Source organism: Cherax quadricarinatus, chromosome 5 (genome assembly GCF_038502225.1).
Source record: "Cherax quadricarinatus isolate ZL_2023a chromosome 5, ASM3850222v1, whole genome shotgun sequence".
NCBI lineage: Eukaryota > Metazoa > Arthropoda > Malacostraca > Decapoda > Parastacidae > Cherax > Cherax quadricarinatus.
Window position 1 is genome coordinate 14,072,083 of NC_091296.1, and position 26,498 is coordinate 14,098,580.

General features: G+C 41.7%; 1 protein-coding gene across 1 annotated transcript in view; it reads right to left on the minus strand.

The window, feature by feature from the left end:
- Positions 1-26,498, minus strand: part of mbt (serine/threonine-protein kinase PAK mbt) — a 558,896-nt gene that overhangs the window by 11,257 nt on the left and 521,141 nt on the right. The window contains exons 6-11 of the mRNA XM_070100508.1: positions 24,728-25,483; positions 20,234-20,902; positions 14,641-14,952; positions 13,768-13,896; positions 11,971-12,189; positions 10,571-10,672 (exon numbers count right to left, since the gene is read on the minus strand). Coding sequence (XP_069956609.1) covers positions 10,571-10,672; positions 11,971-12,189; positions 13,768-13,896; positions 14,641-14,952; positions 20,234-20,902; positions 24,728-25,483 — 2,187 coding nt within the window. The remainder of the gene's footprint in view (positions 1-10,570; positions 10,673-11,970; positions 12,190-13,767; positions 13,897-14,640; positions 14,953-20,233; positions 20,903-24,727; positions 25,484-26,498) is intronic.

Here is a 26,498-nt window from a genome sequence, read left to right on the forward strand (position 1 = left end):
ATTTTTCTTTATCTAAATCACCTGATACCCTCATTACCTTACTCTTTTCTATGTTCACTTTCAACTTTCTGCCTTTACACACACTCCCAAACTCGTCCACTAACCTTTGTAATTTTTCTTTAGAATCTCCCATAAGCACAGTATCATCAGCAAAAAGTAACTGTGTCAATTCCCATTTTGTATTTGATTCCCCATAATTTAATCCCACCCCTCTCCCGAACACCCTAGTATTTACTTCTTTTACAACCCAATCTATAAACATATTAAACAACCATGGTGACATTACACATCCCTGTCTAAGACCTACTTTTACTGGGAAGTAGTCTCCCTCTCTTCTACACACCCTAACCTGAGCTTCACTATCCTCATAAAAACGCTTTACAGCATTTAGTAACTTACCACCTATTCCATATACTTGCAACATCTGCCACATTGCTCCCCCATCCACTATCATATGCCTTTTCTAAATCCATAAATGCAATAAAAACTTCCCAACCTTTATCTAAATACTGTTCACATATATGCTTCAATGTAAACACTTGATCTACACATCCCCAACCCACTCTAAAACCTCCTTGCTCATCCGCAATCCTACATTCTGTCTTACCTCTAATTCTTTCAATAATAACCCTACCGTACACTTTTCCTGGTATAATCGGTAAACTAATTCCTCTATAATTTTTATAATCTCTTTTGTCCCCCTTCCCTTTATATAAAGGGACTATACATTCTCTCTGCCAATCCCTAGGTACCTTCCCCTCTTTCATACATTTATTAAACAAAAATACCAACCACTCCAACACTATATACCCCCCTGCTTTTAACATTTGTCATGGTCCCGTCAGTTCCAGCTGCTTTACCCCCTTTCATTCTACGTAAAGCCTCACACACCTCCCCATACTCACATCCAGTTCTTCTTCACTTCTAAAAGATGGTATACCTCCCTGGCCAGTTCATGAAATTACCGCCTCCCTTTCTTCATCGACATTTAAAAGTTCCTCAAAATATTCTCACCATCTACCCGATACCTCCATCTCCCCATCTACTAACTCCCCTACTCTGTTTTTAACTGACAAATCCATTCGTCCCCTAGGATTTCTTAACTTGTTTAACTCACTCCAAAATTTTTTCTTATTTTCATTAAAATTTCTTGACAGTGCCTCTCCCACTCTATCATCTGCTCTCCTTTTGCACTCTCTCACCACTCTCTTCACCTTTCTTTTACTCTCCATATACTCTATGCTTCTTATAACACTTCTGCTTTGTAAAAACCTCTCATAAGCTAACTTTTTCTCTTTTATCACACCCTTTACTTCATCATTCCACCAATCACTCCTCTTTTCTCCTGCACCCACCCTCCTATAACCACAAAACTCTGCCCAACATTCTAATACTGCATTTTTAACACTATTCCAACCCTCTTCAACCCCTCCACTGCTCATACTTGCACCAGCCCACCTTTCTGCCAGTAGTTGCTATATCTCACCCAAACTTTCTCCTCCCTTGGTTTATACACTTTCACTTCCCTCTTGTTGTTGCCATTTTCCTCTTTTCCCATCTACCTCTTACTCTCACTGTAGCTACAACTAAATAAATTTTTTTTATTATTATCACACTGGCCGATTCCCACCAAGGCAGGGTGGCCCGAAAAAGAAAAACTTTCACCATCATTCACTCCATCACTGTCTTGCCAGAAGGGTGCTTTACACTACAGATTTTAAACTGCAACATTAACACCCCTCCTTCAGAGTGCAGGCACTGTACTTCCCAGGACTCAAGTACGGCCTGCCGGTTTCCCTGAACCCCTTCATAAATGTTACTTTGCTCACACTCCAACAGCACGTCAAGTATTAAAAACCATTTGTCTCCATTCTCTCCTATCAAACACGCTCACGCATGCCTGCTGGAAGTCCAAGACCCTCGCACACAAAACCTCCTTTACCCCCTCCCTCCAATCTTTCCTAGGCCGACACCTACCCCGCCTTCCTTCCACTACAGACTGATACACTCTTGAAGTCATTCTGTTTCGTTCCATTCTCTCTACATGTCCGAACCACCTCAACAACCCTTCCTCAGCCCTCCGGACAACAGTTTTCGTAATCCCGCACCTCCTCCTAACTTCCAAACTATGAATTCTCTGCATTATATTCACACCACACATTGCCCTCAGACATGACATCTCCACTGCCTCCAGCCTTCTCCTTGCTGCAACATTCATCACCCATGCTTCACACCCATATAAGAGCGTTGGTAAAACTATACTCTCATACATTCCCCTCTTTGCCTCCAAGGACAAAGTTCTTTGTCTCCACAGACTCCTAAGTGCACAACTCACCCTTTTCCCCTCATCAATTCTATGATTCACCTCATCTTTCATAGACCCATCCGCTGACACGACCACTCCCAAATTTTCTTCTTTTGCATACCCTACCAAATTCATCCACCAATCTCTGCAACTTCTCTTCAGAATCTCCAAAGAGCACAGTGTCATCAGCAAAGAGCAACTGTGACAACTCCCACTTTATGTGTGATATTTTATCTTTTAACTCCACGCCTCTTGCCAAGACCCTCGCATTTACTTCTCTTACAACCCCATCTATAAATATATTAAACAACCACGGTGACATCACACATCCTTGTCTAAGGCCTACTTTTACTGGGAAATAATTTCCCTCTTTCCTACATACTCTAACTTGAGCCTCACTATCCTCGTAAGAACTCTTCACTGCTTTCAGTAACCTACCTCCTACACCATACACCTGCAACATCTGCCACATTGCCCCCCTATCCACCCTGTCATATGCCTTTTCCAAATCCATAAATGCCACAAAGACCTCTTTAGCCTTATCTAAATACTGTTCACTTATATGTTTCACTGTAAACACCTGGTCCACACACCCCCTACCTTTCCTAAAGCCTCCTTGTTCATCTGCTATCCTATTTTCCATCTTACTCTTAATTCTTTCAATAATAACTCTACCATACACTTTACCAGGTATACTCAACAGACTTATCCCCCTATAATTTTTGCACTCTCTTTTGTCCCCTTTGCCTTTATACAAAGGAACTATGCATGCTCTCTGCCAATCCCTAGGTACCTTACCTTCTTCCATACATTTATTAAATAATTGCACCAACCACTCCAAAACTATATCCCCACCTGCTTTTAACATTTCTATCTTTATCCCATCAATCCCGGCTGCCTTACCCCCTTTCATTTTACCTACTGCCTCACAAACTTCCCCCACACTCACAACTGGCTCTTCCTCACTCCTACAAGATGTTATTCCTCCTTGCCCTATACACGAAATCACAGCTTCCCTAACTTCATCAACATTTAACAATTCCTCAAAATATTCCCTCCATCTTCCCAATACCTCTAACTCCATTTAATAACTCTCCTCTCCTATTTTTAACTGACAAATCCATTTGTTCTCTAGGCTTCCTTAACTTGTTAATCTCACTCCAAACTTTTTCTTATTTTCAACAAAATTTGTTGATAACATCTAACCCACTCTCTCATTTGCTCTCTTTTTACACTGCTTCACCACTCTCTTAACCTCTCTCTTTTTCTCCATATACTCTTCCCTCCTTGCATCACTTCTACTTTGTAAAAACTTCTCATATGCTAACTTTTTCTCCCTTACTACTCTCTTTACATCATCATTCCACCAATCGCTCCTCTTCCCTCCCGCACCCACTTTCCTGTAACCACAAACTTCTGCTGAACACTAACACTACATTTTTAAACCTACCCCATACCTCTTCGACCCCATTGCCTATGCTCTCATTAGCCCATCTATCCTCCAATAGCTGTTTATATCTTACCCTAACTGCCTCCTCTTTTAGTTTATAAACCTTCACCTCTCTCTTCCCTGATGCTTCTATTCTCTTTGTATCCCATCTACCTTTTACTCTTAGTGTAGCTACAACTAGAAAGTGATCTGATATATCTGTGGCCCCTCTATAAACATGTACATTCTGAAGTCTACTCAACAGTCTTTTATCTACCAATACATAATCCAACAAACTACTGTCATTTCGCCCTACATCATATCTTGTATACTTATTTATCCTCTTTTTCTTAAAATATGTATTACCTATAACTAAACCCCTTTCTATACAAAGTTCAATCAAAGGGCTCCCATTATCATTTACACCTGGCACCCCAAACTTACCTACCACACCCTCTCTAAAAGTTTCTCCTACTTTAGCATTCAGGTCCCCTACCACAATTACTCTCTCACTTGGTTCAAAGGCTCCTATACATTCACTTAACATCTCCCAAAATCTCTCTCTCTCCTCTACATTCCTCTCTTCTCCAGGTGCATACACGCTTATTATGACCCACTTTTCGCATCCAACCTTTACTTTAATCCACATAATTCTTGAATTTACACATTCATATTATCTTTTCTCCTTCCATAACTGATCCTTCAACATTACTGCTACCCCTTCCTTTGCTCTAACTCTCTCAGATACTCCAGATTTAATCCCATTTATTTCTCCCCACCGAAACTCCCCTACCCCCTTCAGCTTTGTTTCGCTTAGGGCCAGGACATCCAACTTCTTTTCATTCATAATATCAGCAATCATCTGTTTCTTGTCATCCGCACTACATCCACGCACATTCAAGCATCCCAGTTTTATAAAGTTTTTCTTCTTCTCTGTTTTAGTAAATGTCTACAGGAGAAGGGGTTACTAGCCCATTGCTCCCGGCATTTTAGTCGCCTCATATGACACGCATGGCTTACGGAGGAAAGATTCTTTTCCACTTCCCCATGGACAATAGAAGAAATAAAGAAGAACAAGAGCTATTTAGAAAAAGGAGAAAAACTTAGATGTATGTGTATATATATGCATGTGCGTGTCTGTGAAGTGTGACCAAAGTGTAATGATCTGATATATCAGTTGCCCAACTATAAGTATAATGTGTACATCCTGGAGCCTACCCATCAACCTTTTATCCACCAATACATAATCTAACAAACTGCTTTCATTATGTGCTATATCATACCTTGTATATTTATTTATCTTCTTCTTCATAAAATACACATAGCTCAATTAAAGGCTCCCCATTTTCATTTACCCCTGGCACCCCAAATTTACCTAGTACTCCCTCCACAACATTTTGGCCCACTTTAGCATTGAAATCCCCAACCACCATGACTCTCACACTTGGTTCAAAACTCCCCATGCATTCACTCAATATTTCCCAAAATCTCTCTCTCCTCTACACTTCGCTCTTCTCCAGGTGCATATACACTTACAATAACCCACTTTTCACATCCAACCTTTATTTTACTCCACAAAATCCTTGAATTAATACATTTATACTCCCTCTTTTCCTGCCATAGCTTATCCTTCAACATTATTGCTACTCCTTCTTTAGCTCTAACTATTTGAAACCCCTGACCTAATCTCATTTGTTCCTCTCCACTGAAACTCTTCCACCCCCTTCAGCTTTGTTTCACTTAAAGCCAGGACATCCAGCTTCTTCTCATTCATAACATCCACAATCATCTCTTTCTTATCATTTGCACAACATCCACACATATTCAGACTTCCCACTTTAACAATTTTCTTCTTACTCTTTTTAGTAATTATTACAGGAAAAGGGGTTACTAACCCATTGTTCCCGGCATTTTAGTCGACTTTTACAACACACATGGCTTACGGAGGAAAGATTCTTATTCCACTTCCCCATGGATATAAAAGGAAAAGTAATAAGACCAAGAACTATTAAGATAAAATCAAAGAAAACTCAGATGAGTGTGTATAAATAAACATGTACATGTATATGTAGTGTTACCTAAGTGTAAGTAGCAGTAGCAAGACATACCTGTAATCTTGCATATTTATGAGACAGACAAAAGACACCAGCAATCCTACCATCATGTAAAACAATTACAGGCTTTCACTTTACACTCACTTGGCAGGACGGTAGTACCTCCCTGGGTGGTTGCTGTCTACCAGCCTACTACCTACTACTACTGTGTGGTGTAATTATCATGTTTAAAAGTTACGTAGTGTGTTTACTATATAATTTAAAAAAAAAAAGAAAATATCAATGGATTAATGAAAATGCCTATTTTTTTTTTTTTTCAACAAGTCGGCCGTCTCCCACCGAGGCAGGGTGACCCAAAAAATAAAGAAAATCCCCAAAAAGAAAATACTTTCATCATCATTCAACACTTTCACCACACTCGCACATTATCACTGTTTTTGCAGAGGTGCTCAGAATACAACAGTCTAGAAGCATACACATATAAAGATACACAACATATCCCTCCAAACTGCCAATATCCCAAACCCCTCCTTTAAAGTGCAGGCATTGTACTTCCCATTTCCAGGACTCAAGTCCGACTATATGAAAATAACCGGTTTCCCTGAATCCCTTCACTAAATATTACCCTGCTCACACTCCAACAGATCGTCAGGTCCCAAGTACCATTCGTCTCCATTCACTCCTATCTAACACGCTCACGCACGCTTGCTGGAAGTCCAAGCCCCTTACCCACAAAACCTCCTTTACCCCCTCTCTCCAACCCTTTCGAGGACGACCCCTACCCCGCCTTCCTTCCCCTATAGATTTATATGCTTTCCATGTCATTCTACTTTGATCCATTCTCTCTAAATGACCAAACCACCTCAACAACCCCTCTTCTGCCCTCTGACTAATACTTTTATTAACTCCACACCTTCTCCTAATTTCCACACTCCGAATTTTCTGCATAATATTTACACCACACATTGCCCTTAAACAATGTAATATACAACATTTAATGAGCCTCAGTGATTATTGTTGTGTATTATTATTATTAATATGGCATTCTCAAGACTAATAAGACACTCTTAGTGATTTTAATGTGTACCTGCATGTCAGCACAGCGAGTAGAATAAGTTTATTTAGGTACAGGTGCATACAATTGTTTTACATGATGGTACGATTGCTGGTGTCCTTTTTTCTGTCTCATAAACATGCAAGATTTCAGGTACATCTTGCTACTTCTACTTACACTTAGGTCACACTACACATACATGTACAAGCATATACTGTATATATACACAAACACCCCTCTGGGTTTTCTGCTATTTTCTTTCTAGTTCTTGTTTATTTCCTCTTATTTCCATGGGGAATTGGAACAAAATTCTTCCTCCGTAAGCCATGCGTGTTGTAAAAGGCGACTAAAATGCCGGGAGCAAGGGGCTAGGAACCCCTTCTCCTGTATAAATTACTAAATTTAAAAAGAGAAACTTTTGTTTTTCTTTTTGGGCCACCTTGCCTCGGTGGGATAGGGCCGGTTTGTTGAAAGAAAGAAAATGGTACATATAAGCATAATTATTAGGAGTACAGCCTCTCCTCACTTAATGATGGAGTTTTGTTCCTAAGACCACAAGGTTACACGAATTCGTTGTTAAATGAGGAGTATACTATAATGGTAGTGGGTTTGTGTCAACCATCTTCGATATTGTTTCAATGTCACCTTTGCACATTTTGTAGCATTTCTAGTATATTTTTAAATGTTTATACAGTAGTGTACTGTATATTGAAAAAAACAGAATAGAGGAAATCAGCCCTAATATACATTACGTATTTAGTTACGTCACTAAGAGAGAAGAGGCCGTACATACGAGATGAAATTACTTTTTAGAACACTTAAAATTTTGGAAAATTTCTAGACATAATGGAGAGATGCAATGTTCACTGAACTCATGGAGAATGTAAACAAACCGAGTGGCACAAGGTGACCATATTAGAAAGTCAGGTGGGGGGGGGGGAGCCGTATAGAGAGTAAGTCATAATTTGAAATATCCATATTAGCGGGAGCGCCATAATGCTGGGCCCTACTGTACAGGTCCGCCATCACAAATCCAGTAATCAGACATCCAGTTCCAACAGTTATTCAGCACAAATTTCAGCTAGCATAATTTTAAATTTCCAGGGTTGCCACACCAACCTGCTGGTACTGTTTGGTAGTGCTACTTGCTGCACAAGTCATTCTAATTTCTTTTTCTCCATTTATGTATTGTTATAACCTGCTTACTTTTAGCCCTAGCCATGGTTCCAATGAATAAAAAATGCTTCTCGTTGTGTAAAGCACATACACAGTACATTATCCATAAAAGATAAAGTGCCGTGAAGCCACTGTCGGTTGCCATGAGCTCAGTCTCGTGATGAAGGGGAATATTCTTTATTATTACACTAATATCAACACTATGGGAATCAAATACAAAATGGGAATTGACACAGTTACTTTTTGCTGATGAAACTGTGCTTATAGGAGATTCTAAAGAAAAATTGCAAAGGTTAGTGGATGAGTTTGGGAGTGTGTGTAAAGGTAGAAAGTTGAAAGTGAACATAGAAAAGAGTAAGGTGATGAGGGTATCAAATGATTTAGATAAAGAAAAATTGGATATCAAATTGGGGAGGAGGAGTATGGAAGAAGTGAATGTTTTCAGATACTTGGGAGTTGGCGTGTCGGCGGATGGATTTATGAAGGATGAGGTTAATCATAGAATTGATGAAGGAAAAAAGGTGAGTGGTGCGTTGAGGTATATGTGGAGTCAAAAAACGTTATCTATGGAGGCAAAGAAGGGAATGTATGAAAGTATAGTAGTACCAACACTCTTATATGGGTGTGAAGCTTGGGTTGTGAATGCAGCAGCGAGGAGGCGGTTGGAGGCAGTGGAGATGTCCTGTCTAAGGGCAATGTGTGGTGTAAATATTATGCAGAAAATTCGGAGTGTGGAAATTAGGAGAAGGTGTGGAGTTAATAAAAGTATTAGTCAGAGGGCTGAAGAGGGGTTGTTGAGGTGGTTTGGTCATTTAGAGAGAATGGATCAAAGTAGAATGACATGGAGAGCATTTAAATCTGTAGGAGAAGGAAGGTGGGGTAGGGGTCATCCTCGAAAAGGTTGGAAGGAAGGGGTTAGGGAGGTTTTGTGGGCGAGGGGCTTGGACTTCCAGCTGGCGTGCACGAGCGTGTTCGATAGGAGTAAATGGAGACGAATGGTATTTGGGACCTGACGATCTGTTGGAGTGTGAGCAAGGTAATATTTAGTGAAGGGATTCAGGGAAACCGGTTATTTTTATATAGCCGGACTTGAGTCCTGGAAATGGGAAGTACAATGCCTGCACTCTAAAGGAGGGCTTTTGGGATATTAGCAGTTTGGAGGGATATGTTGAGTATCTTTATACGTATATGCTTCTAAACTGTTGTGTTCTGAGCACCTCTGCAAAAACAGTGATTATGTGTGAGTGAGGTGAAAGTGTTGAATGATGATGAAAGTATTTTCTCTTTGGGTCACCCTGCCTTGGTGGGAGACGGCCAACTTGTTGGGAAAAAAAAAAATCAACACTACGGCTTATTTGCCTATCACAATTGATCTAATATGACATAATAAACATTATAAATAACATAAAAACATGTTAATACTCCAGAATGAATAATATCTGGCATAATACCGAGCAGTTTGACAGAGGTATGAAGAGGATATGGGATACAAGTACCATTCTCTTATCCTTGTCCTGGGGGCTGTGTTATACACTTGCAGTGCACCAGAAAATTGAAATAAAAAAGCTATTTTCTCTACATAGATTATCATACATAGGAATATGTGTGAAGAGAACCCAGGATAACCCAAAAAAAAGTCAGACAAAGTGACTTATTTCTAGTACCGGGCTTGGGCTTGCCATATATGATTTTTGGTAAATAATTTTTTCCTCTCAGTTGCTTGTTGGTCTCCTTTGATAAAATGGAATATATATTACAGAAATAGACATGATTTTGATTGCTTTCACAACAAAACGTACCTTGAAATTGAGCTCAAAGTAGCGGAAATGTTCGATTCTTTAGCCATGTTCAAGAGTAAACAAATGACATCACCGTCCAATACTTGTCCACCTGCTAGACCAAGTTCCAATACGCAGTCACAAATGGATTGACATTATTTATACAATTATTACAATAATGCAGTAGTCTGCATAACAGTAAATCATCTACTTTTTTTTGTGAATAATAATTCAAAATGGTAAGCAAGAGTAATATAAGAGGGGCCTGGAGCCATGACTAATGAATAGAGAAAATGTTATTTTAGTGCCAGGAATGTGTGCATTGTTTATTCTGGGCCCTATTTTGAAACTGGCATCTTTTGAAATTTGTGTGAAATTGGCCAAATTACCAATTTCTGACCACTGAAATAAGTGAATGGGTGGTTTCTTGTACTCAGTCGACAGAATAGAAGTAAGTTTATTCAGGTATACACATATACAGTTAAACTGATTATCATACATAGCAGCATACGTTGTATTTTTGCTGATGTTCAATGAACTTTCTTGTGCAAGTCAAGTTGGTTAACTTTATTAAGTGTATTCTAACCTACAGGTCCCAGTGATGCCAGATTTGTGATGGCGGGCCTTTACTTATTTATAATCTTTTTCTTATGACGTGTTAATTATTACTGAACCTCTATCCATACATTGTTCAAATTAGTTTAGTAATAATACTTTGTGCATCTAAAAATCCAAGGAGAGAAATAAATGAAGGTAAAGGAAAAGCAGACTTACCCGGCCATCACTCGCTAACAATATGGAATCACTCTTGATATCTCTGTGAATGACCCCTTGTGAATGAAGGTAAGCAAGAGCCTTGAGGCACTGTCTACACACCTGGAAACAATGAAATAATAATGTATTATTTGCCTCTAATATTTGCCACAATTCAATGAAATACATATCCAGTTGTAAAGAATATGATGGTAAATTGATAAGTATTTGCATCCATTATCTTTTTTTTTTTTTAACACGTCTACCATCTCCCACCAATAAAAATATAACAGAGTCATATTGAATATTATTAATAGGTCATTTCTGGACATAATCACCAAGCTTATCAAAGCAGTTGTCCCAACATGCTACTAGTTTGTTTATGCTTTCCAATGAATTCTGTTGACTTATTACAAAGCCACTGACAACCTGCTGTCATCACATGTCAAAACGCTGTTCTCCTAGGAACTTCTCCAGAGGCCCTAATAGAAGGAAATCGCAGGGGACAAGATTGAGGCTGCAACTGTAGTTTTGTCATGAAAAATAACAGATGCAAAGACTTTTTGATCTGTCCTTCTATATTGTACAGTAGAACCTCGGTTTTCGTATGGCCTAGTTTGTATGTAAAACTATAGTTCTTCTCTATAATTTTTTTTTTTAACAAATCGGCCGTCTCCCACCGAGGCAGGGTGACCCAAAAAAGAAAGAAAATCCCCAAAAAGAAAATACTTTCATCATCATTCAACACTTTCACCTCACTCACACATAATCACTGCTTTTGCAGAGGTGCTCAGAACACAACAGTTAATATTTTTGGGTGTCTGGAATGGAGTAATTGGATTTACATTATTTATACGAAATATTAACAAAAAATACATTAAAAGAGAATAACTATAATGAAAGTATTTTCTTTTTGGGGATTTTCTTTCCTTGTGGGTCACCCTGCCTCGGTGGGAGACGGCTGACTTGTTGGAAAAAAAAAAATATATAGTTTTACATACAACCTAGGACATACGAAAACCAAGGTTCCACTGTATTGTATTTTTAATTGCTATGAGAACAACTTTCCTCCTCACATAAAAAGGTTTGAACCATATTGAACGTAAACTCTTCCATATGATAACCACAAAGACATTAATGAACCCCTTAACCCTGTTGCATAATGTTATGTAACTGCTACACAGATTAATGACTTCTGCACACTTCTAGCAAGTTATTAAATGAATGACAGTGAACGAGTTTATTTTAGGTCACCCTACCTTGATGGAAAATGACAGGTGTGGAAAAAAAAATTAACTACATCTTCTGTGTTTTCAGAATAATGCAACAGTGTGCAAGGCCAAACCTACAGATGAATAGGTTAATATGTACCATAAAACACCCTGCCATCTGTTAATGTATGGCAACAGAAATCTACTAACTGTAGCAATCTGCTCTTCATCCATTCTGGCATGTGTGACAATGTCTGTTAGTGCTCCTCCCTCCAGAAATTCCATCACCACCCACAACTCATCTTCCACTAGGAAGGAGTCATACATCTCAACAATGTTGGGATGGTGGTAATCTCTCATAATTACCACCTCATTAAAAAGAAGCTCTCTCCTTTGTTGTTTACGCAAATCCATCTTCTTTACAGCAACCTGTATAGAGAGAAGACTGGTTATTAAACACTTACACATGCTGATAATATTGCATCTACCTACCAAACTTATGTAACCTTGTCTTATATTTGTAATCATGACAGTGACAGCAAGCCTTCAAAGTTAGAGCTACGAGTTATTCTATTTTCAACTTTTTAGACACACATCTTCATACAAATTTAAGTGTTGCACTCTTTCAAACTGTAATAAGCTCTGGGAGTTTCTATGTATTCTTTCCTAAGTTAGTTTGTCTCTGTTCACTCACCTGCCTTAAAAAGTAAAATAACACAAAATTAAGAAATCACAAAACAAAATAAAATGCCCTGAATGGTACAAATTCATTAACTATGGTATCCCCTATGTCCCTGCCTACCTAAGAATGATTGTACATGTGCAGTAGACCCTCACATTACACGGCAATTATGCTCCTGAAAATGCAGTGTTACATTAACTGACTGATGTAGGTTCGCTGGTATCTCCAGCCCGGGTCTTCTCCAGATGACGACCCGCCGGTTACATTAACTGGAGAACTTATGGGGAAAATAGGGTTACGTTCCTGGGACCCCTCCCCCCCCAAAAGTCAAACAACTTTTTTTTTTAGACATCCAGATCTTACAAAAATAAAAATGATAATGTTGTTTTTGTTGCTTAAGACTACAACTGCAACAGAAATAATAATATTTACCATAAATTGTGGATGGTGGGTATGTCAGTGGCTGTGAAGAGAGTGGAGATGAACGGTGTGGCCCTACTGGGCTGAGGTGGATGGTTGTTGGTTGTCGGCAGAAATGGATGGTTGAGGCTCTGGTACTAAAGTGTGCTTAAATTCTGTAATGGATCTCTGGCTTCTTTTATCCTGCAGTACATTATGCATTATTCCAGAAGCTTGGTTGGAGTCGGAGGTCATTGATGCAACTAGTTTTTTCATCACTTTTCTTGTGTAGCTACAGCTGAATGACTTAACTCCCCAATCCAGTGGTTGTATTAAAGATGTTGTATTGGGAGGTAAAAATACAACTTTTACATGTGGGGTCACATCCAGCAAAGCTTCTGGATGAGCATGTGAATTATCAAGAATGAAGAGAGCCTTGATGCAAATGATGCTTAAAGCAGTCAATAAATATTTCCTCTGTCATCCATGCTGACTGGTTTGACCTCCAAATTACTGGTAAGGTGTTTTTATCTACACCTTTCAAAGCACAAGGATTCTAAGAGTGGTAAATAACCATGGGCTTACACTTGAAATCACCTGACACATTATTACAAAGGAGCAAGCTGAAGCGATCCTTTGCTGCCTTGAAGCCCAGTGCAGCCCCGCAGACACATTGGTCTCGCCCACAGTCAGGCCGCAGCCTGAACTAGGGAAACATCCTGCTGGTGACTCTCCAAATTCTTTTCCCCTCCAGCAAACCAAACCAAGTTAATTTTACGAAGGGCTGTATAAAATTATGCCACAATTTTTCAACAGTGTAATAACCAAAACATGCCAAATACGTAAATCTGTGTAATGTGAGGGTCCAATGTACTATAAATGAATAAACCAATAAATAAAAACAAATGTAAATTATTGTACCATACCTGACTACCAGATTCTCTATCACTGGCTATGCAGACAATGCCTGTGGATCCCTCTCCAATCTTGATAAAGTTTTCCAGGTTGTACCTGGGGTCTCCTGGACTAACCACCATTTGCAATGCTGCTCGGAACTGTCATAAAAATTAGTTACAAAAACAACCGTTCACAAGTTACATTCCATATTAAAGAAATTTCTGCTATATGCTATTCAACTTATTAAACACATACATTACATTTCTTAAACTGGACATGATGTGTATACATAACCTAGGGAATTGGGTGCCATATATACTGCAATGTACTGTATTCACAAATGCTAGAGCAGGGGTTGGCAACCTGTTTGAAGAGAGAGTCAAACAGTTACACAGTCTCTCAGAGGAGGGCCATGTTTTTAAATGCAATATAAAAAAAATTCTCGAACTCAGGATTGCCATTAGTTTTTTAAACCAATTTTGGCCTAATTCTCATAATACTTAACACAATTTATCACACATAACTAAATAAACATTATTATCAAATGCAAATATCTACTGTACAGTTGCTTTACCATCAGCCACCAAATTCATATGAAAAACTCTGAGGAAAGTGGATAAAAGTAATTTTTCCAGGTACTGCTTAACTTTGAGGTGAACTACTGCATCTGTGTTCGATACCAATTAGATAATTAGTGTCCAGGTGTTAAGTTGGTGGGCCGGACGAAAACCTCACGCAGGCCGGATGTGACCCATGAACCGGGGGTTGCCGACCTCTGTGCTAGAGGTTAAAATCAAGTATCACATGATGCTTGATTTTAACCCTCTAGCATGTGTGAATAACAGGAAAACATCTAAATAAATATGGTAAAACACATGTTCACTTAAACAGAATGTACAAACCTGTTCATGAGAGAGTCTCTGCTGGTCATGTTGTTTGGCAGCTGGGTGATGCTGGGTGGCATTACCATGAGGAAACCCAGGTGGAGATTTTCCTGGTAAACTGGCCATGTTGTTCGTATTGTTGTTGGCACTCGCTCCACTGCTGCCTCCTTCTCTTCCTTCACCAGAGGCTTTACGGTCTCTCAAAGTCACTTGCTGCATGGTGTTGTGACCAGCAGATTGTGGGTCATAACGATTGCCATTGTGGTCTTGTTGGGGGGTGCCAGAGCCTTTACTAGATGGAGAGTTCTGCTCTGGTGCAGGTGCTGGTGGCTGGAAAAAATATTAAGTCTCAGTAGAGGTTATTTTAATACACTTGCAGTCTTCCACCAAGGCATGTGACCCAAAAGAGAAACACTTTCACCATCATTCACACTATCACTGTCTTGTCAGAGGTGCAGAGATATGACAATTAAGTTGTCCCTCTAAACAGCATATATCCCACAACTATCCTTTAGAGTGAAGGCACTGCAAGCACTCTACTTCCCACCTCCAGGACTTAAGTCTGGCTAACCAGTTTCCCTGAATCCCTTCACAAAATATTACCTTGCTCATACACCAACGACTTGTCAAAGTCCCAAAGCCTAATTTATATCCACTCACTCCTATCTAATATGCTCATGCATGCCTGCCTTATGTTCAACCCCTTTACACACAAAACCTCCTTTACCCCCTCCCTCCATCCTTTCCTAAGACAACCTTTACACTGCCTTCCCTCCACTACAGATTTATACACCCTCCAAGCCATTGTTTTTCTTGGTACAGTTATGAATTTAAAGAAAATAGTACACGCACGAAAGTCAAAATATTTATGGTATAAACCACGCAAAATAACTAGTATCAACTAGTTAATCAATAAATACTGTACATTGTAAATTAAATTAACATTCACTAAATTCAAGTAAAGTATTTGTATGTAATAAAGACAAATTGCAGTTTAAGGAAACTAACATTTTTTTTGTATAGCAAATTTCTTCATATCAGTAGAATATGACTGGGAAAGAAACATTATATAGGCTAAAGTAAGGAGAGGTCAGATATGGTGGTAGTACAGGGTAGTTCAACTTTACAGCTGGTTCTGGCTAGGGACAGGACGACACTAAAATTTTTGTTGATACCCATAATGTTTCAGGCTGTTAACTATACCATAAAACTTAGCTAGTACCCATCAATACTGATACCAACAAAATCAGCTGATTCCAGTTATGCTGATACTCTGGTACTCCCTTAGCCTCAATAATAGGCTTGGTTTGGTAATTACAGTGCTAAAGGTTTGACCAACTAAAATTTTCTTAGTTTTGTATAGGGTCTTAAAAATTGTAAAGTGCTTTCTAAGCATTTCCTCTTTAATTGGGTGCCTTTACTATTAGTTTCACTTTGAATTACTGTCTTAAATGGGTATGTATATGTATGTATATGCAAAACAACCACTCTGAATGAATAGAGAAATTCCAAGCGCTTTCGTGACTACTCACATTATCAAGGAAATCGCCTGTTTACTGTGACCTTATTGCATGTATGTATATATGTACATGTGTGTGTGTGTGTGTGTGTGTGTGAGGTGTGTGTGTGTGTGTGAGGTGTGTGTGTGTGTGTGAGGTGTGTGTGTGTGTGTGTGTGAGGTGTGTGTGTGTGAGGTGTGTGTGTGTGTGTGAGGTGTGTGTGTGTGTGTGAGGTGTGTGTGTGTGTGAGGTGTGTGTGTGTGTGAGGTGTGTGTGTGTGTGTGAGGTGTGTGTGTGTGTGAGGTGTGTGTGTGTGTGAGGTGTGTGTGTGTGTGAGGTGTGTGTGTGTGTGAGGTGTGTGTGTGTGAGGTGTGTGTGTGTGTGTGAGGTGTGTGTGTGTGAGGTGTGTGTGTGTGAGGTGTGTGTGTGTGTGAGGTGTGTGTGTGTGTGAGGTGTGTGTGTGTGTGAGGTGTGTGTGTGTGTGAGGTGTGTGTGTGTGTGAGGTGTGTGTGTGTGTGAGGTGTGTGTGTGTGTGTGAGGTGTGTGTGTGTGTGTGTGTGAGGTGTGTGTGTGTGAGGTGTGTGTGTGTGAGGTGTGTGTGTGTGTGTGTGTGAGGTGTGTGTGTGTGTGTGTGAGGTGTGTGTGTGTGTGTGAGGTGTGTGTGTGTGTGTGTGAGGTGTGTGTGTGTGTGAGGTGTGTGTGTGTGTGTGAGGTGTGTGTGTGTGTGTGAGGTGTGTGTGTGTGTGTGAGGTGTGTGTGTGTGTGAGGTGTGTGTGTGTGTGTGTGAGGTGTGTGTGTGTGTGTGTGTGTGTATGTATGTGAGGTGTGTGTGTGTGTGTGTGTGTGTATGTATGTGAGGTGTGTGTGTGTGTGGTGTGTGTGTGTGAGGTGTGTGTGTGTGTGTGAGGTGTGTGTGTGTGTGAGGTGTGTGTGAGGTGTGTGTGTGTGTGAGGTGTGTGTGTGTGTGAGGTGTGTGTGTGTGAGGTGTGTGTGTGTGAGGTGTGTGTGTGTGTGTGAGGTGTGTGTGTGTGTGTGTGTGAGGTGTGTGTGTGTGAGGTGTGTGTGTGTGAGGTGTGTGTGTGTGTGTGTGTGAGGTGTGTGTGTGTGTGTGTGAGGTGTGTGTGTGTGTGTGAGGTGTGTGTGTGTGTGTGAGGTGTGTGTGTGTGTGAGGTGTGTGTGTGTGTGTGAGGTGTGTGTGTGTGTGTGTGAGGTGTGTGTGTGTGTGTGAGGTGTGTGTGTGTGTGTGTGAGGTGTGTGTGTGTGTGTGTGAGGTGTGTGTGTGTGTGTGTGAGGTGTGTGTGTGTGTGTGAGGTGTGTGTGTGTGTGTGAGGTGTGTGTGTGTGTGGTGTGTGTGTGTGTGTGAGGTGTGTGTGTGTGTGTGAGGTGTGTGTGTGTGTGAGGTGTGTGTGTGTGTGTGTGAGGTGTGTGTGTGTGTGGTGTGTGTGTGTGAGGTGTGTGTGTGTGTGTGAGGTGTGTGTGTGTGTGAGGTGTGTGTGAGGTGTGTGTGTGTGTGAGGTGTGTGTGTGTGTGAGGTGTGTGTGTGTGAGGTGTGTGTGTGTGAGGTGTGTGTGTGTGTGTGAGGTGTGTGTGTGTGTGTGTGTGGGGTGTGTGTGTGTGAGGTGTGTGTGTGTGAGGTGTGTGTGTGTGTGTGTGTGAGGTGTGTGTGTGTGTGTGTGAGGTGTGTGTGTGTGTGTGAGGTGTGTGTGTGTGTGTGAGGTGTGTGTGTGTGTGAGGTGTGTGTGTGTGTGTGAGGTGTGTGTGTGTGTGTGAGGTGTGTGTGTGTGTGTGAGGTGTGTGTGTGTGTGAGGTGTGTGTGTGAGTGTGTGAGGTGTGTGTGTGTGTGTGTGAGGTGTGTGTGTGTGTGTGAGGTGTGTGTGTGTGTGTGAGGTGTGTGTGTGTGTGGTGTGTGTGTGTGTGTGTGAGGTGTGTGTGTGTGTGTGAGGTGTGTGTGTGTGTGAGGTGTGTGTGTGTGTGTGAGGTGTGTGTGTGTGAGGTGTGTGTGTGTGAGGTGTGTGTGTGTGTGTGTGTGGTGTGTGTGTGTGAGGTGTGTGTGTGTGAGGTGTGTGTGTGTGTGAGGTGTGTGTGTGTGTGAGGTGTGTGTGTGTGTGAGGTGTGTGTGTGTGTGAGGTGTGTGTGTGTGAGGTGTGTGTGTGTGTGTGTGTGAGGTGTGTGTATGTGTGAGGTGTGTGTATGTGTGAGGTGTGTGTGTGTGTGTGAGGTGTGTGTGTGTGAGGTGTGTGTGTGTGAGGTGTGTGTGTGAGGTGTGTGTGTGTGTGAGGTGTGTGTGTGTGTGTGTGTGAGGTGTGTGTGTGTGTGAGGTGTGTGTGTGTGTGAGTGTGTGTATGTGAGGTGAGTGTGTGTATGTGAGGTGTGTGTGTGTGTGAGGTGTGTGTGTGTGAGGTGTGTGTGTGTGAGGTGTGTGTGTGTGAGGTGTGTGTGTGTGAGGTGTGTGTGTGTGAGGTGTGTGTGTGTGAGGTGTGTGTGTGTGAGGTGTGTGTGTGTGAGGTGTGTGTGTGTGAGGTGTGTGTGTGAGGTGTGTGTGTGTGAGGTGTGTGTGTGAGGTGTGTGTGTGAGGTGTGTGTGTGTGAGGTGTGTGTGTGAGGTGTGTGTGTGTGAGGTGTGTGTGTGAGGTGTGTGTGTGTGAGGTGTGTGTGTGTGAGGTGTGTGTGTGTGAGGTGTGTGTGTGTGAGGTGTGTGTGTGTGAGGTGTGTGTGTGTGAGGTGTGTGTGTGTGAGGTGTGTGTGTGTGTGAGGTGTGTGTGTGTGAGGTGTGTGTGTGTGAGGTGTGTGTGTGTGAGGTGTGTGTGTGTGTGAGGTGTGTGTGTGTGTGAGGTGTGTGTGTGAGGTGTGTGTGTGTGTGAGGTGTGTGTGTGAGGTGTGTGTGTGTGAGGTGTGTGTGTGTGAGGTGTGTGTGTGTGTGAGGTGTGTGTGTGTGAGGTGTGTGTGTGTGAGGTGTGTGTGTGTGAGGTGTGTGTGTGTGAGGTGTGTGTGTGAGGTGTGTGTGTGAGGTGTGTGTGCGAGGTGTGTGTGTGTGTGAGGTGTGTGCGCGAGGTGTGTGTGTGAGGTGTGTGTGTGAGGTGTGTGTGAGGTGTGTGTGTGTGAGGTGTGTGTGTGTGTGAGGTGTGTGTGTGTGTGAGGTGTGTGTGTGTGAGGTGTGTGTGTGTGAGGTGTGTGTGTGTGAGGTGTGTGTGTGAGGTGTGTGTGTGTGTGTGTGTGTGTGTGTGTGTGTGTGTGTGTGTGTGTGTGTGTGTGTGTGTGTGTCTCTGTGTGTGTGTGTGTGTGTCTGTGTGTGTGTGTGTGTGTCTGTGTGTGTGTGTGTCTGTGTGTGTGTGTGTCTGTGTGTGTGTGTGTCTGTGTGTGTGTGTCTGTGTGTGTGTGTGTCTGTGTGTGTGTCTGTGTGTGTGTGTGTCTGTGTGTGTGTGTGTCTGTGTGTGTGTGTGTCTGTGTGTGTGTGTGTCTGTGTGTGTGTGTGTCTGTGTGTGTGTGTGTGTCTGTGTGTGTGTGTGTGTCTGTGTGTGTGTGTGTCTGTGTGTGTGTGTGTCTGTGTGTGTGTGTGTCTGTGTCTGTGCATGTGTGTGCACATGTGTGTGCATCTTTTGAATGCAAGCATTGTTCAAGTTGTTAGTCCTGGTGGCATACCGTGTTTATTCTGGAGGATTCTGCCAGGTATATTTTATCACATCCTCTACATGAGATTTCATACACATGAGCTCTACATAAAATCCCACCTGGAAGACATGATAACCTAACCACATGTTTGAATGAACACAATATGCCTCCCAAACTAACTTAACGCTAGTGTTCAACATACAAAAGGAATAACAAAATGTTCCTCTCTCAACATGGAAATAAAAGATAATAGCTAAATATTTGCCATTCCAATACCCCTAATACTTTCTCCACACATTTGCCAGTCCACACCTTATCATAATTTCTGTATATGAAAATAGCTTTTCTATTCAAATTAGGCTCTTCTTTGTCAGAATTTACCTAAATGTTCTTTGCTTTATACATTACAAGAAGTTACTGAGCCCTTACATATTTTAAAGCCACAAGGCTCCTCTAAATTACCCACTAAGAAAATTACATCTTATTCTGGCACATGTAAAATACCTTTGCATACATCTGGGCATGAGGTGGAAGCTGGTGTGGAGGTGGGGGTAATTTTTGTACTCCATGAGGTGGAGGCAGAGGGGGTAGCTGCTGCTGCTGCTGCTGCTGCTGTTGATGATGATGTTGCTGCTGCTGATGATGATGCTGCTGGTGCTGCTGCTGCTGCTGTTGGTGTTGTTGCTGCTGTTGTTGCTGCTGTTGCTGCTGCTGTTGGTGTTGCTGTTGGTGTTGCTGCTGCTGTTGTTGTGGGTGTTGAGATGGATTGTGTGGTTGCTGCTGGGACTGTGTCTGTTGTTCCTGCTGCTGCTGCAGCAGTGGTGGTGGTTGCTGATGTTGTTGCTGCTGCAGTGGTGGTTGTTGCTGCTGCTGCAACTGATGTAACTGATTTTGAGAAGTGTGATGTGGGGGGGGAGGATGACCAGGCGGTGACTGGTGTGAAGGTGGGAGAGGCTGAGGTCTACGCTGGTGGGGATGTTGTGATGAAGGAGACTGATGAGGATGCTGCCCAGGATGCTGATTAGGTGACTGATGAGGATGTTGATTAGGATGCAGAGCAGGACCAGACAGAGCATGCTGACCAGGGTGTGACTGAGACTGATAGTGTGGTCCATTGTGATGGCCAGGAGCACTGCCTGCTTCAGGTGGAAGCTGCGCAGGAGGTCGACCACCCTGGAAGAAAGAAAATTCATAAATAAAAACTGCTTTTTTTTTTTACATGTCAGCCATCTCCCACTGAGGCAGGGGTGACCCAGAAAAGAAACACTTTCACCATCATTCAACACTTTTACAATCATTCGCACAATCACTGTCTTTGCAGAGGTGCCTAGATATGAGAGTTTAAATGTAACTCCAAACAGCCAATATCCCTAACCTATTTTTTAAAGTGCAGGTATTGTACTTCCCACCTCCGGGACTCAAGTCTGGCTAACCAGTTTTCCTGAATCCCTTCGTAAAATATTACCCAGTTCGCACTCCCAATAGTTTGTCAGGTCCCAGGTAGGGACCTGACAAGCTATTGGGTGTGTGACAAGCTATCTAACACGTTCACACATGCCTGCTGCATGTCCATGCCCCTTGCACACAAAACCTCTTTTACCCCCTCAATCCATCCTTTCCTAGGATGATCCCTACCCTCTCCATTATAGATTTATACAACCTCTAAGTCATTTTATTTTAATCCATCCTCTCTGAATGACCAAACCACCTCAAAAACCCCTCTTCAGCCCTCTGAATAATACTTTTTGTATCTCCACACCACCTAATTTCCACACAATGAATTCTCTGCATAATATTTACACCATTACACCACACATTGCCCTAAGACAGGACATCTCCACTGCCTCCAGCCTCCTCCTTGCTGCAGCATTTACAACCCATGCTTCACACCCATATGAGAGCATTGGTACCACTATACTCTCATACATTCCCTTCTTTGCCTCAATGGATAATGTTTTTTGTCTCCAAAGACACCTCAATGCACCACTCACCTTTTTCCTTCATCAATTCTATGGTTAACCTCATCCTTCATAAACCCATCTGCTGACAAATCTACTCCAAAATATCTGAACACATTCACTTCTTCTATGCTCCCTCCCTCCTAACTCGTTTGATACCCTCATCACCTTACTCTTATCTACGTTCACTTTCAACTTTCTTTACACACCCTCCTAAACTCGTCCACTAACCTTTGCAACGTCTCTTTAGAATCTCCCAAAAAGCACAGTATCATCAGCAACAAGTAACTGTGTCAACTCCCATTTTGTATTTGATTCCCCATAATTAATCCCACCCCTCTCCCAACCACCCTAGCATTTACTTATTTTACAACTCCATCAATAAAGATGTTAAACAACCATGGTGACATTACACATCCCTGTCTAATGCCTACTTTCACTGGAAAGTAATTTCCCTCTCTCCTACACACCCTAACCTGAGCCTCACTATCCTCATAAAAATTATTTACAGCATTTAGTAATTTACTACCTATTCCATACACTTGCAACATCTATCACATTGCTCCCCTATCCACTATCATATGCCTTTTCTAAGTCCATAAATGCAACGAAAACATCCCTACCTTTATCAAATATTGCTCACTTATATGCTTCAATGTAAACACTTGATCTACACATCCCCTACCCATTCTAAAGCCTCCTTGTTCATCTGCATCCTGCTCTCTGTCTTACCTCTAATTCTTTCAATAATAACCTACCAAACACTTCACCTGGTATACTCAGTAAACTTATTCCCAAATAACTTTTACTATCTCTTTTGTCCCTCTTTCCCTTATATAAAAGACTTATAAATGCTCTTTGCCAATCCCTAGGTACCTTCCCCTTCCTCAAACATTTATTGAACAACAGTACCAACCACTCCAATACTATATCCCTTCCCCGCTTTTAAAGAGTGCAGACACAGCTCCTTTTTCCACTAGCTAAAAATTACAGGCCAGAAGCCCTAACTTCACAAGTCGTAAAAATCTTCGACAGTGATGAGATGGTAGATTACAAATTTCTAGGAGCAGCACAATCGGCATAACCCAAACCAGCATGGTTTTAGAGGAGGACAATCATGTCTATCACAGCTGCTGAACCACTATGACAGAATTACAGAGGTGTTGGAAGACAGACAAAATGCAGATGTGATATACACGGATTCTGCAAAGGAATTTGACAAATGTGATCACGAGGTGATTACACACAAAATGAAGACCATAGGCATTACAGGAAAGGTAGGCAGATGGATTTTCAGGTTCCTAACACAAAAAAGAACAAAAAGTAGTAGTAAACAGAGCAAAATCAAGAACACGTGAGGTAAAAAGCTCTGTTTCCAAGGCACTGTCCTGGCACCTCACCTCTGTGGTTTCTTATCTTCACAGGAGACAGATAAAAACACCTGTCACAGTTTTGTATCATTTGCAGAGGACACTAAAATAAGCATGAAAGTCACTTCAGCTGAAAATACTGAAAAATTACAGGAAGATATAAGCAGTGTTTTCCAGTAGGCAGTGAAAAACAACATGATGTTCAATGGTGATAAGTTCCAACTGTTTAGGTATGCAAAGAATGAACAACTCAAAAGGAACACTGTATACAAAACTCAAGAGGACCATCAAACAGAACAAAGGAACACGTGAAAGATTTTGGAATAATTATGTCAGCTGACCTTTCTTTCAAAGAACACAAAAAGACAAAGGTCACGACAGCTAGGAAGATGATGAAGTGGGTAATGACAACCTTCAAAACAAGGAAAATAATGTCAGTGGTGATAATGTCATTATTTCACTAGTGGTCCCTCATTTGGAATATTGCTCGGTGTTGACAGCCCCATTCAGGGCTGGAGAAATATCAGAGCTGGAACAAACAGAGATCGTTTACGGCTTGCATAGACCCAGTAAAGCATTTAAATTATTGGGAATGCATTAAAGTCTTAAATATGTACTCAATGGAGTGGAGGAGAGAGAGATACTTGATAATATATATCTGAAAAGTACTTAAGGGCTTGGTCCCAAATCTGCACACTGCCATAACATACTGGAGTAAGATATATGGGACGAAGTGCAAAATAAACCCAGTGAAAAGCAGGGGTGTGGTAGGCACAATAAGGGAACATTGCATCAACATCTGACTCCAGATTATTCAATATCTTACCAGAAGATATCAGAAACACTGCTGGAACAAGTGTAGATGTCTTCAAGAGGAAACTGGACTAGGTTCCAGATCAACCAGGCTGTGATGGATAAGTGGGGCTGCAGGCCACCAGCAGCAACAGCCTGGTTGACCAGGCTAGCACCAAAAGGGAGCAGAAAGACTCAAAACTCATCAAAGGTATACCAAAGGCAAAACAGGCTCCATAAAGCTATAGATTGTGGTGAAAATTAAAAGACCTTTAACAGAAAGATCCTAGATAAATATATTTTCACCAGTTACACACGAAAATGTAATTGTGAGAAGCTTATACCATTCTGGCAAACTTCATATGCTATGAAAAATGAAAGGGTAGCTCCAATTTTGTGGATCAAGAGCTCTTTATCAGCATCAAGGCACACTCCTTTAAGAGTAATGCCCAGCAATGATATGCTAGTATGATCCTTTAAAGCCTGATTACTAAAAGCAATGGAAATGAATGGTTCAGAGAACCAACAAGTTGATAAATTAGACACATGCGCAACACTTGGGGATCTTTAACGAGAAAACATTTCACCACACAGTGGCTTCATCAGTCCATACAAAGGAGAATGGTGAAGAACAGGAGGAGTTTGAGGTAATCAGTCCCTCAGCCTTGAGTCGATGTGATCAGTCCATCAATCTTGAAAAGAATACAGCAAGCATTCTGCAAATTCACTTAAGGAAGAAATCATAATGGGTGGAATACCAGCACATATTGAAAAGTAGTGGTAATATTGTTATTGATGGGCTAAGCAAAATGTATTCAGTAATTAAGAACAGAACAGATCCCAAATGATGAGACTGCACTTGCAAGTTGTACACTAACCTGAGGATGTGGAGGATGGCCATTGTGAAGGTTCTGATGATGAGGTGGAGGAGGAGTGGGTCCATGCTGTCCACTGCTGCCAGCTGAACCAGCAGAAGAGGGCCCAGAAGGTGTTCTTATGCCTCCCATACCCCATCCATCTCGCCGCACATCAGGATGGTGGGGGCCTCTTGGATCCCGGGGATCCCACCGGTCTTCTCCATTAATAGGATGACCATGGGGTGGTCCAGGATAGGGAGGCCCACCATATACAGGCCCATGTGAGCCAGGGTGATGCGGACCATGTCCTTGGTGTGGACGGAGGTGTGGAGGGTAACCAGGTGAACTTTTGGGAGGTTGTGTGGGACTGAGAGGGTGATGAGGAGGGTGACCAGGTGGGCCTTGTTGGTGTCCTGGATGACCCTGGTAGTGACCAGGATGATTTGGGTGAGGCATGTGTTGGCCAGGTCCAGGATGTTGTTGGTGCCCAGGGTACTGTGTATGGCCTTGATACTGAGGATAGGAAGGCCAGTTGTGTGGAGGGCCATCTAACACTTCACCCTCATGTAGAGTTGGTGGTAGGTTGTACCCGCCCCACTGTTCAGGACGACGGTGTCTTGGAGGACTGGAGGAACGAAGGGAATTGGACCGTGCCACACTAGAAGTCTTAGGTAGGTTAGCAGGTCCATTACTATTATTGTTGTTGTTGTTGATAGTGTTGTTGTTGTTGTTGTTGTTGCTATTGTTACCACCACCTCGTTCTCCACGTATGCTCGTCTGTAACAAGAAAAAAGAAGTGTAAGAGCAAAATATAATACAGAGTTTGAGTAGATTCAAAGGATTTTTTTTTCAACAAACCAGCCATATCCAACTCAGGCAGGGTGACCTAAAAAGGAAAACTTTTTTCTTTAAATTTAGTAATTTATACAAGAAAAGGGGTTACTAGCCCCTTGCTCCCAAAGGATTTTTTTTTATCTGCACAAATATGGGGTTTAGAAAGAGGGCCAATGAGGGGCTGTTGACATGTTTTGGGCATTGAGAGAGGTTGGAGCAGATCAGAATCAGCAAGAGCATGTAAAACTGGGGTGGAAGGAAAGTTGGGGAACATCCCAGAAAGGATTGGAGGGAAGAATTAAAAGGAGGTTCTCGAGTTTAGAGGTTTGAGCATCCTGTAGGTTTGTATGAGCAAATTTGATTGGAGTGAGTGGAGACAAGTAGTTTTATGGCTCAATGTACTGTTGGAGTGTGAGAAAGGTAGCATTTATTAAGGAATCCAGGGAAACTGGCTTAATTTTTTTTTTTTTTGGCGGGGAGAGGGGAGTGGTTACTTTACTTTGTATGTACAATATATCAATTTTAAGATCTTCATTTTTAACTGTTTTTTCTTTTTTTTTTTTTAACAAGTCGGCTGTCTCCCACTGAGGCAGGGTGACCCAAAAAGAAAGAAAATCCCCAAAAAGAAAATACTTTCATCATTCAACACTTTCACCTCACTCACACATAATCACTGCTTTTGCAGAGGTGCTCAGAACACAACAGTTTAGAAGCATATACGTATAAAGATACACAACATATCCCTCCAAACTGCTAATATCCCGAAACCCCTCTTTTAGAGTGCAGGCATTGTACTTCCCATTTCCAGGACTCAAGTCTGGCTATATAAAAATAACCGGTTTCCCTGAATCCCTTCACTAAATATTACCCTGCTCACACTCCAATAGATCGTCAGGTCCCAAATACCATTCGTCTCCATTCACTCCCATCGAACACACTCGTGCAAGCCTGCTGGAAG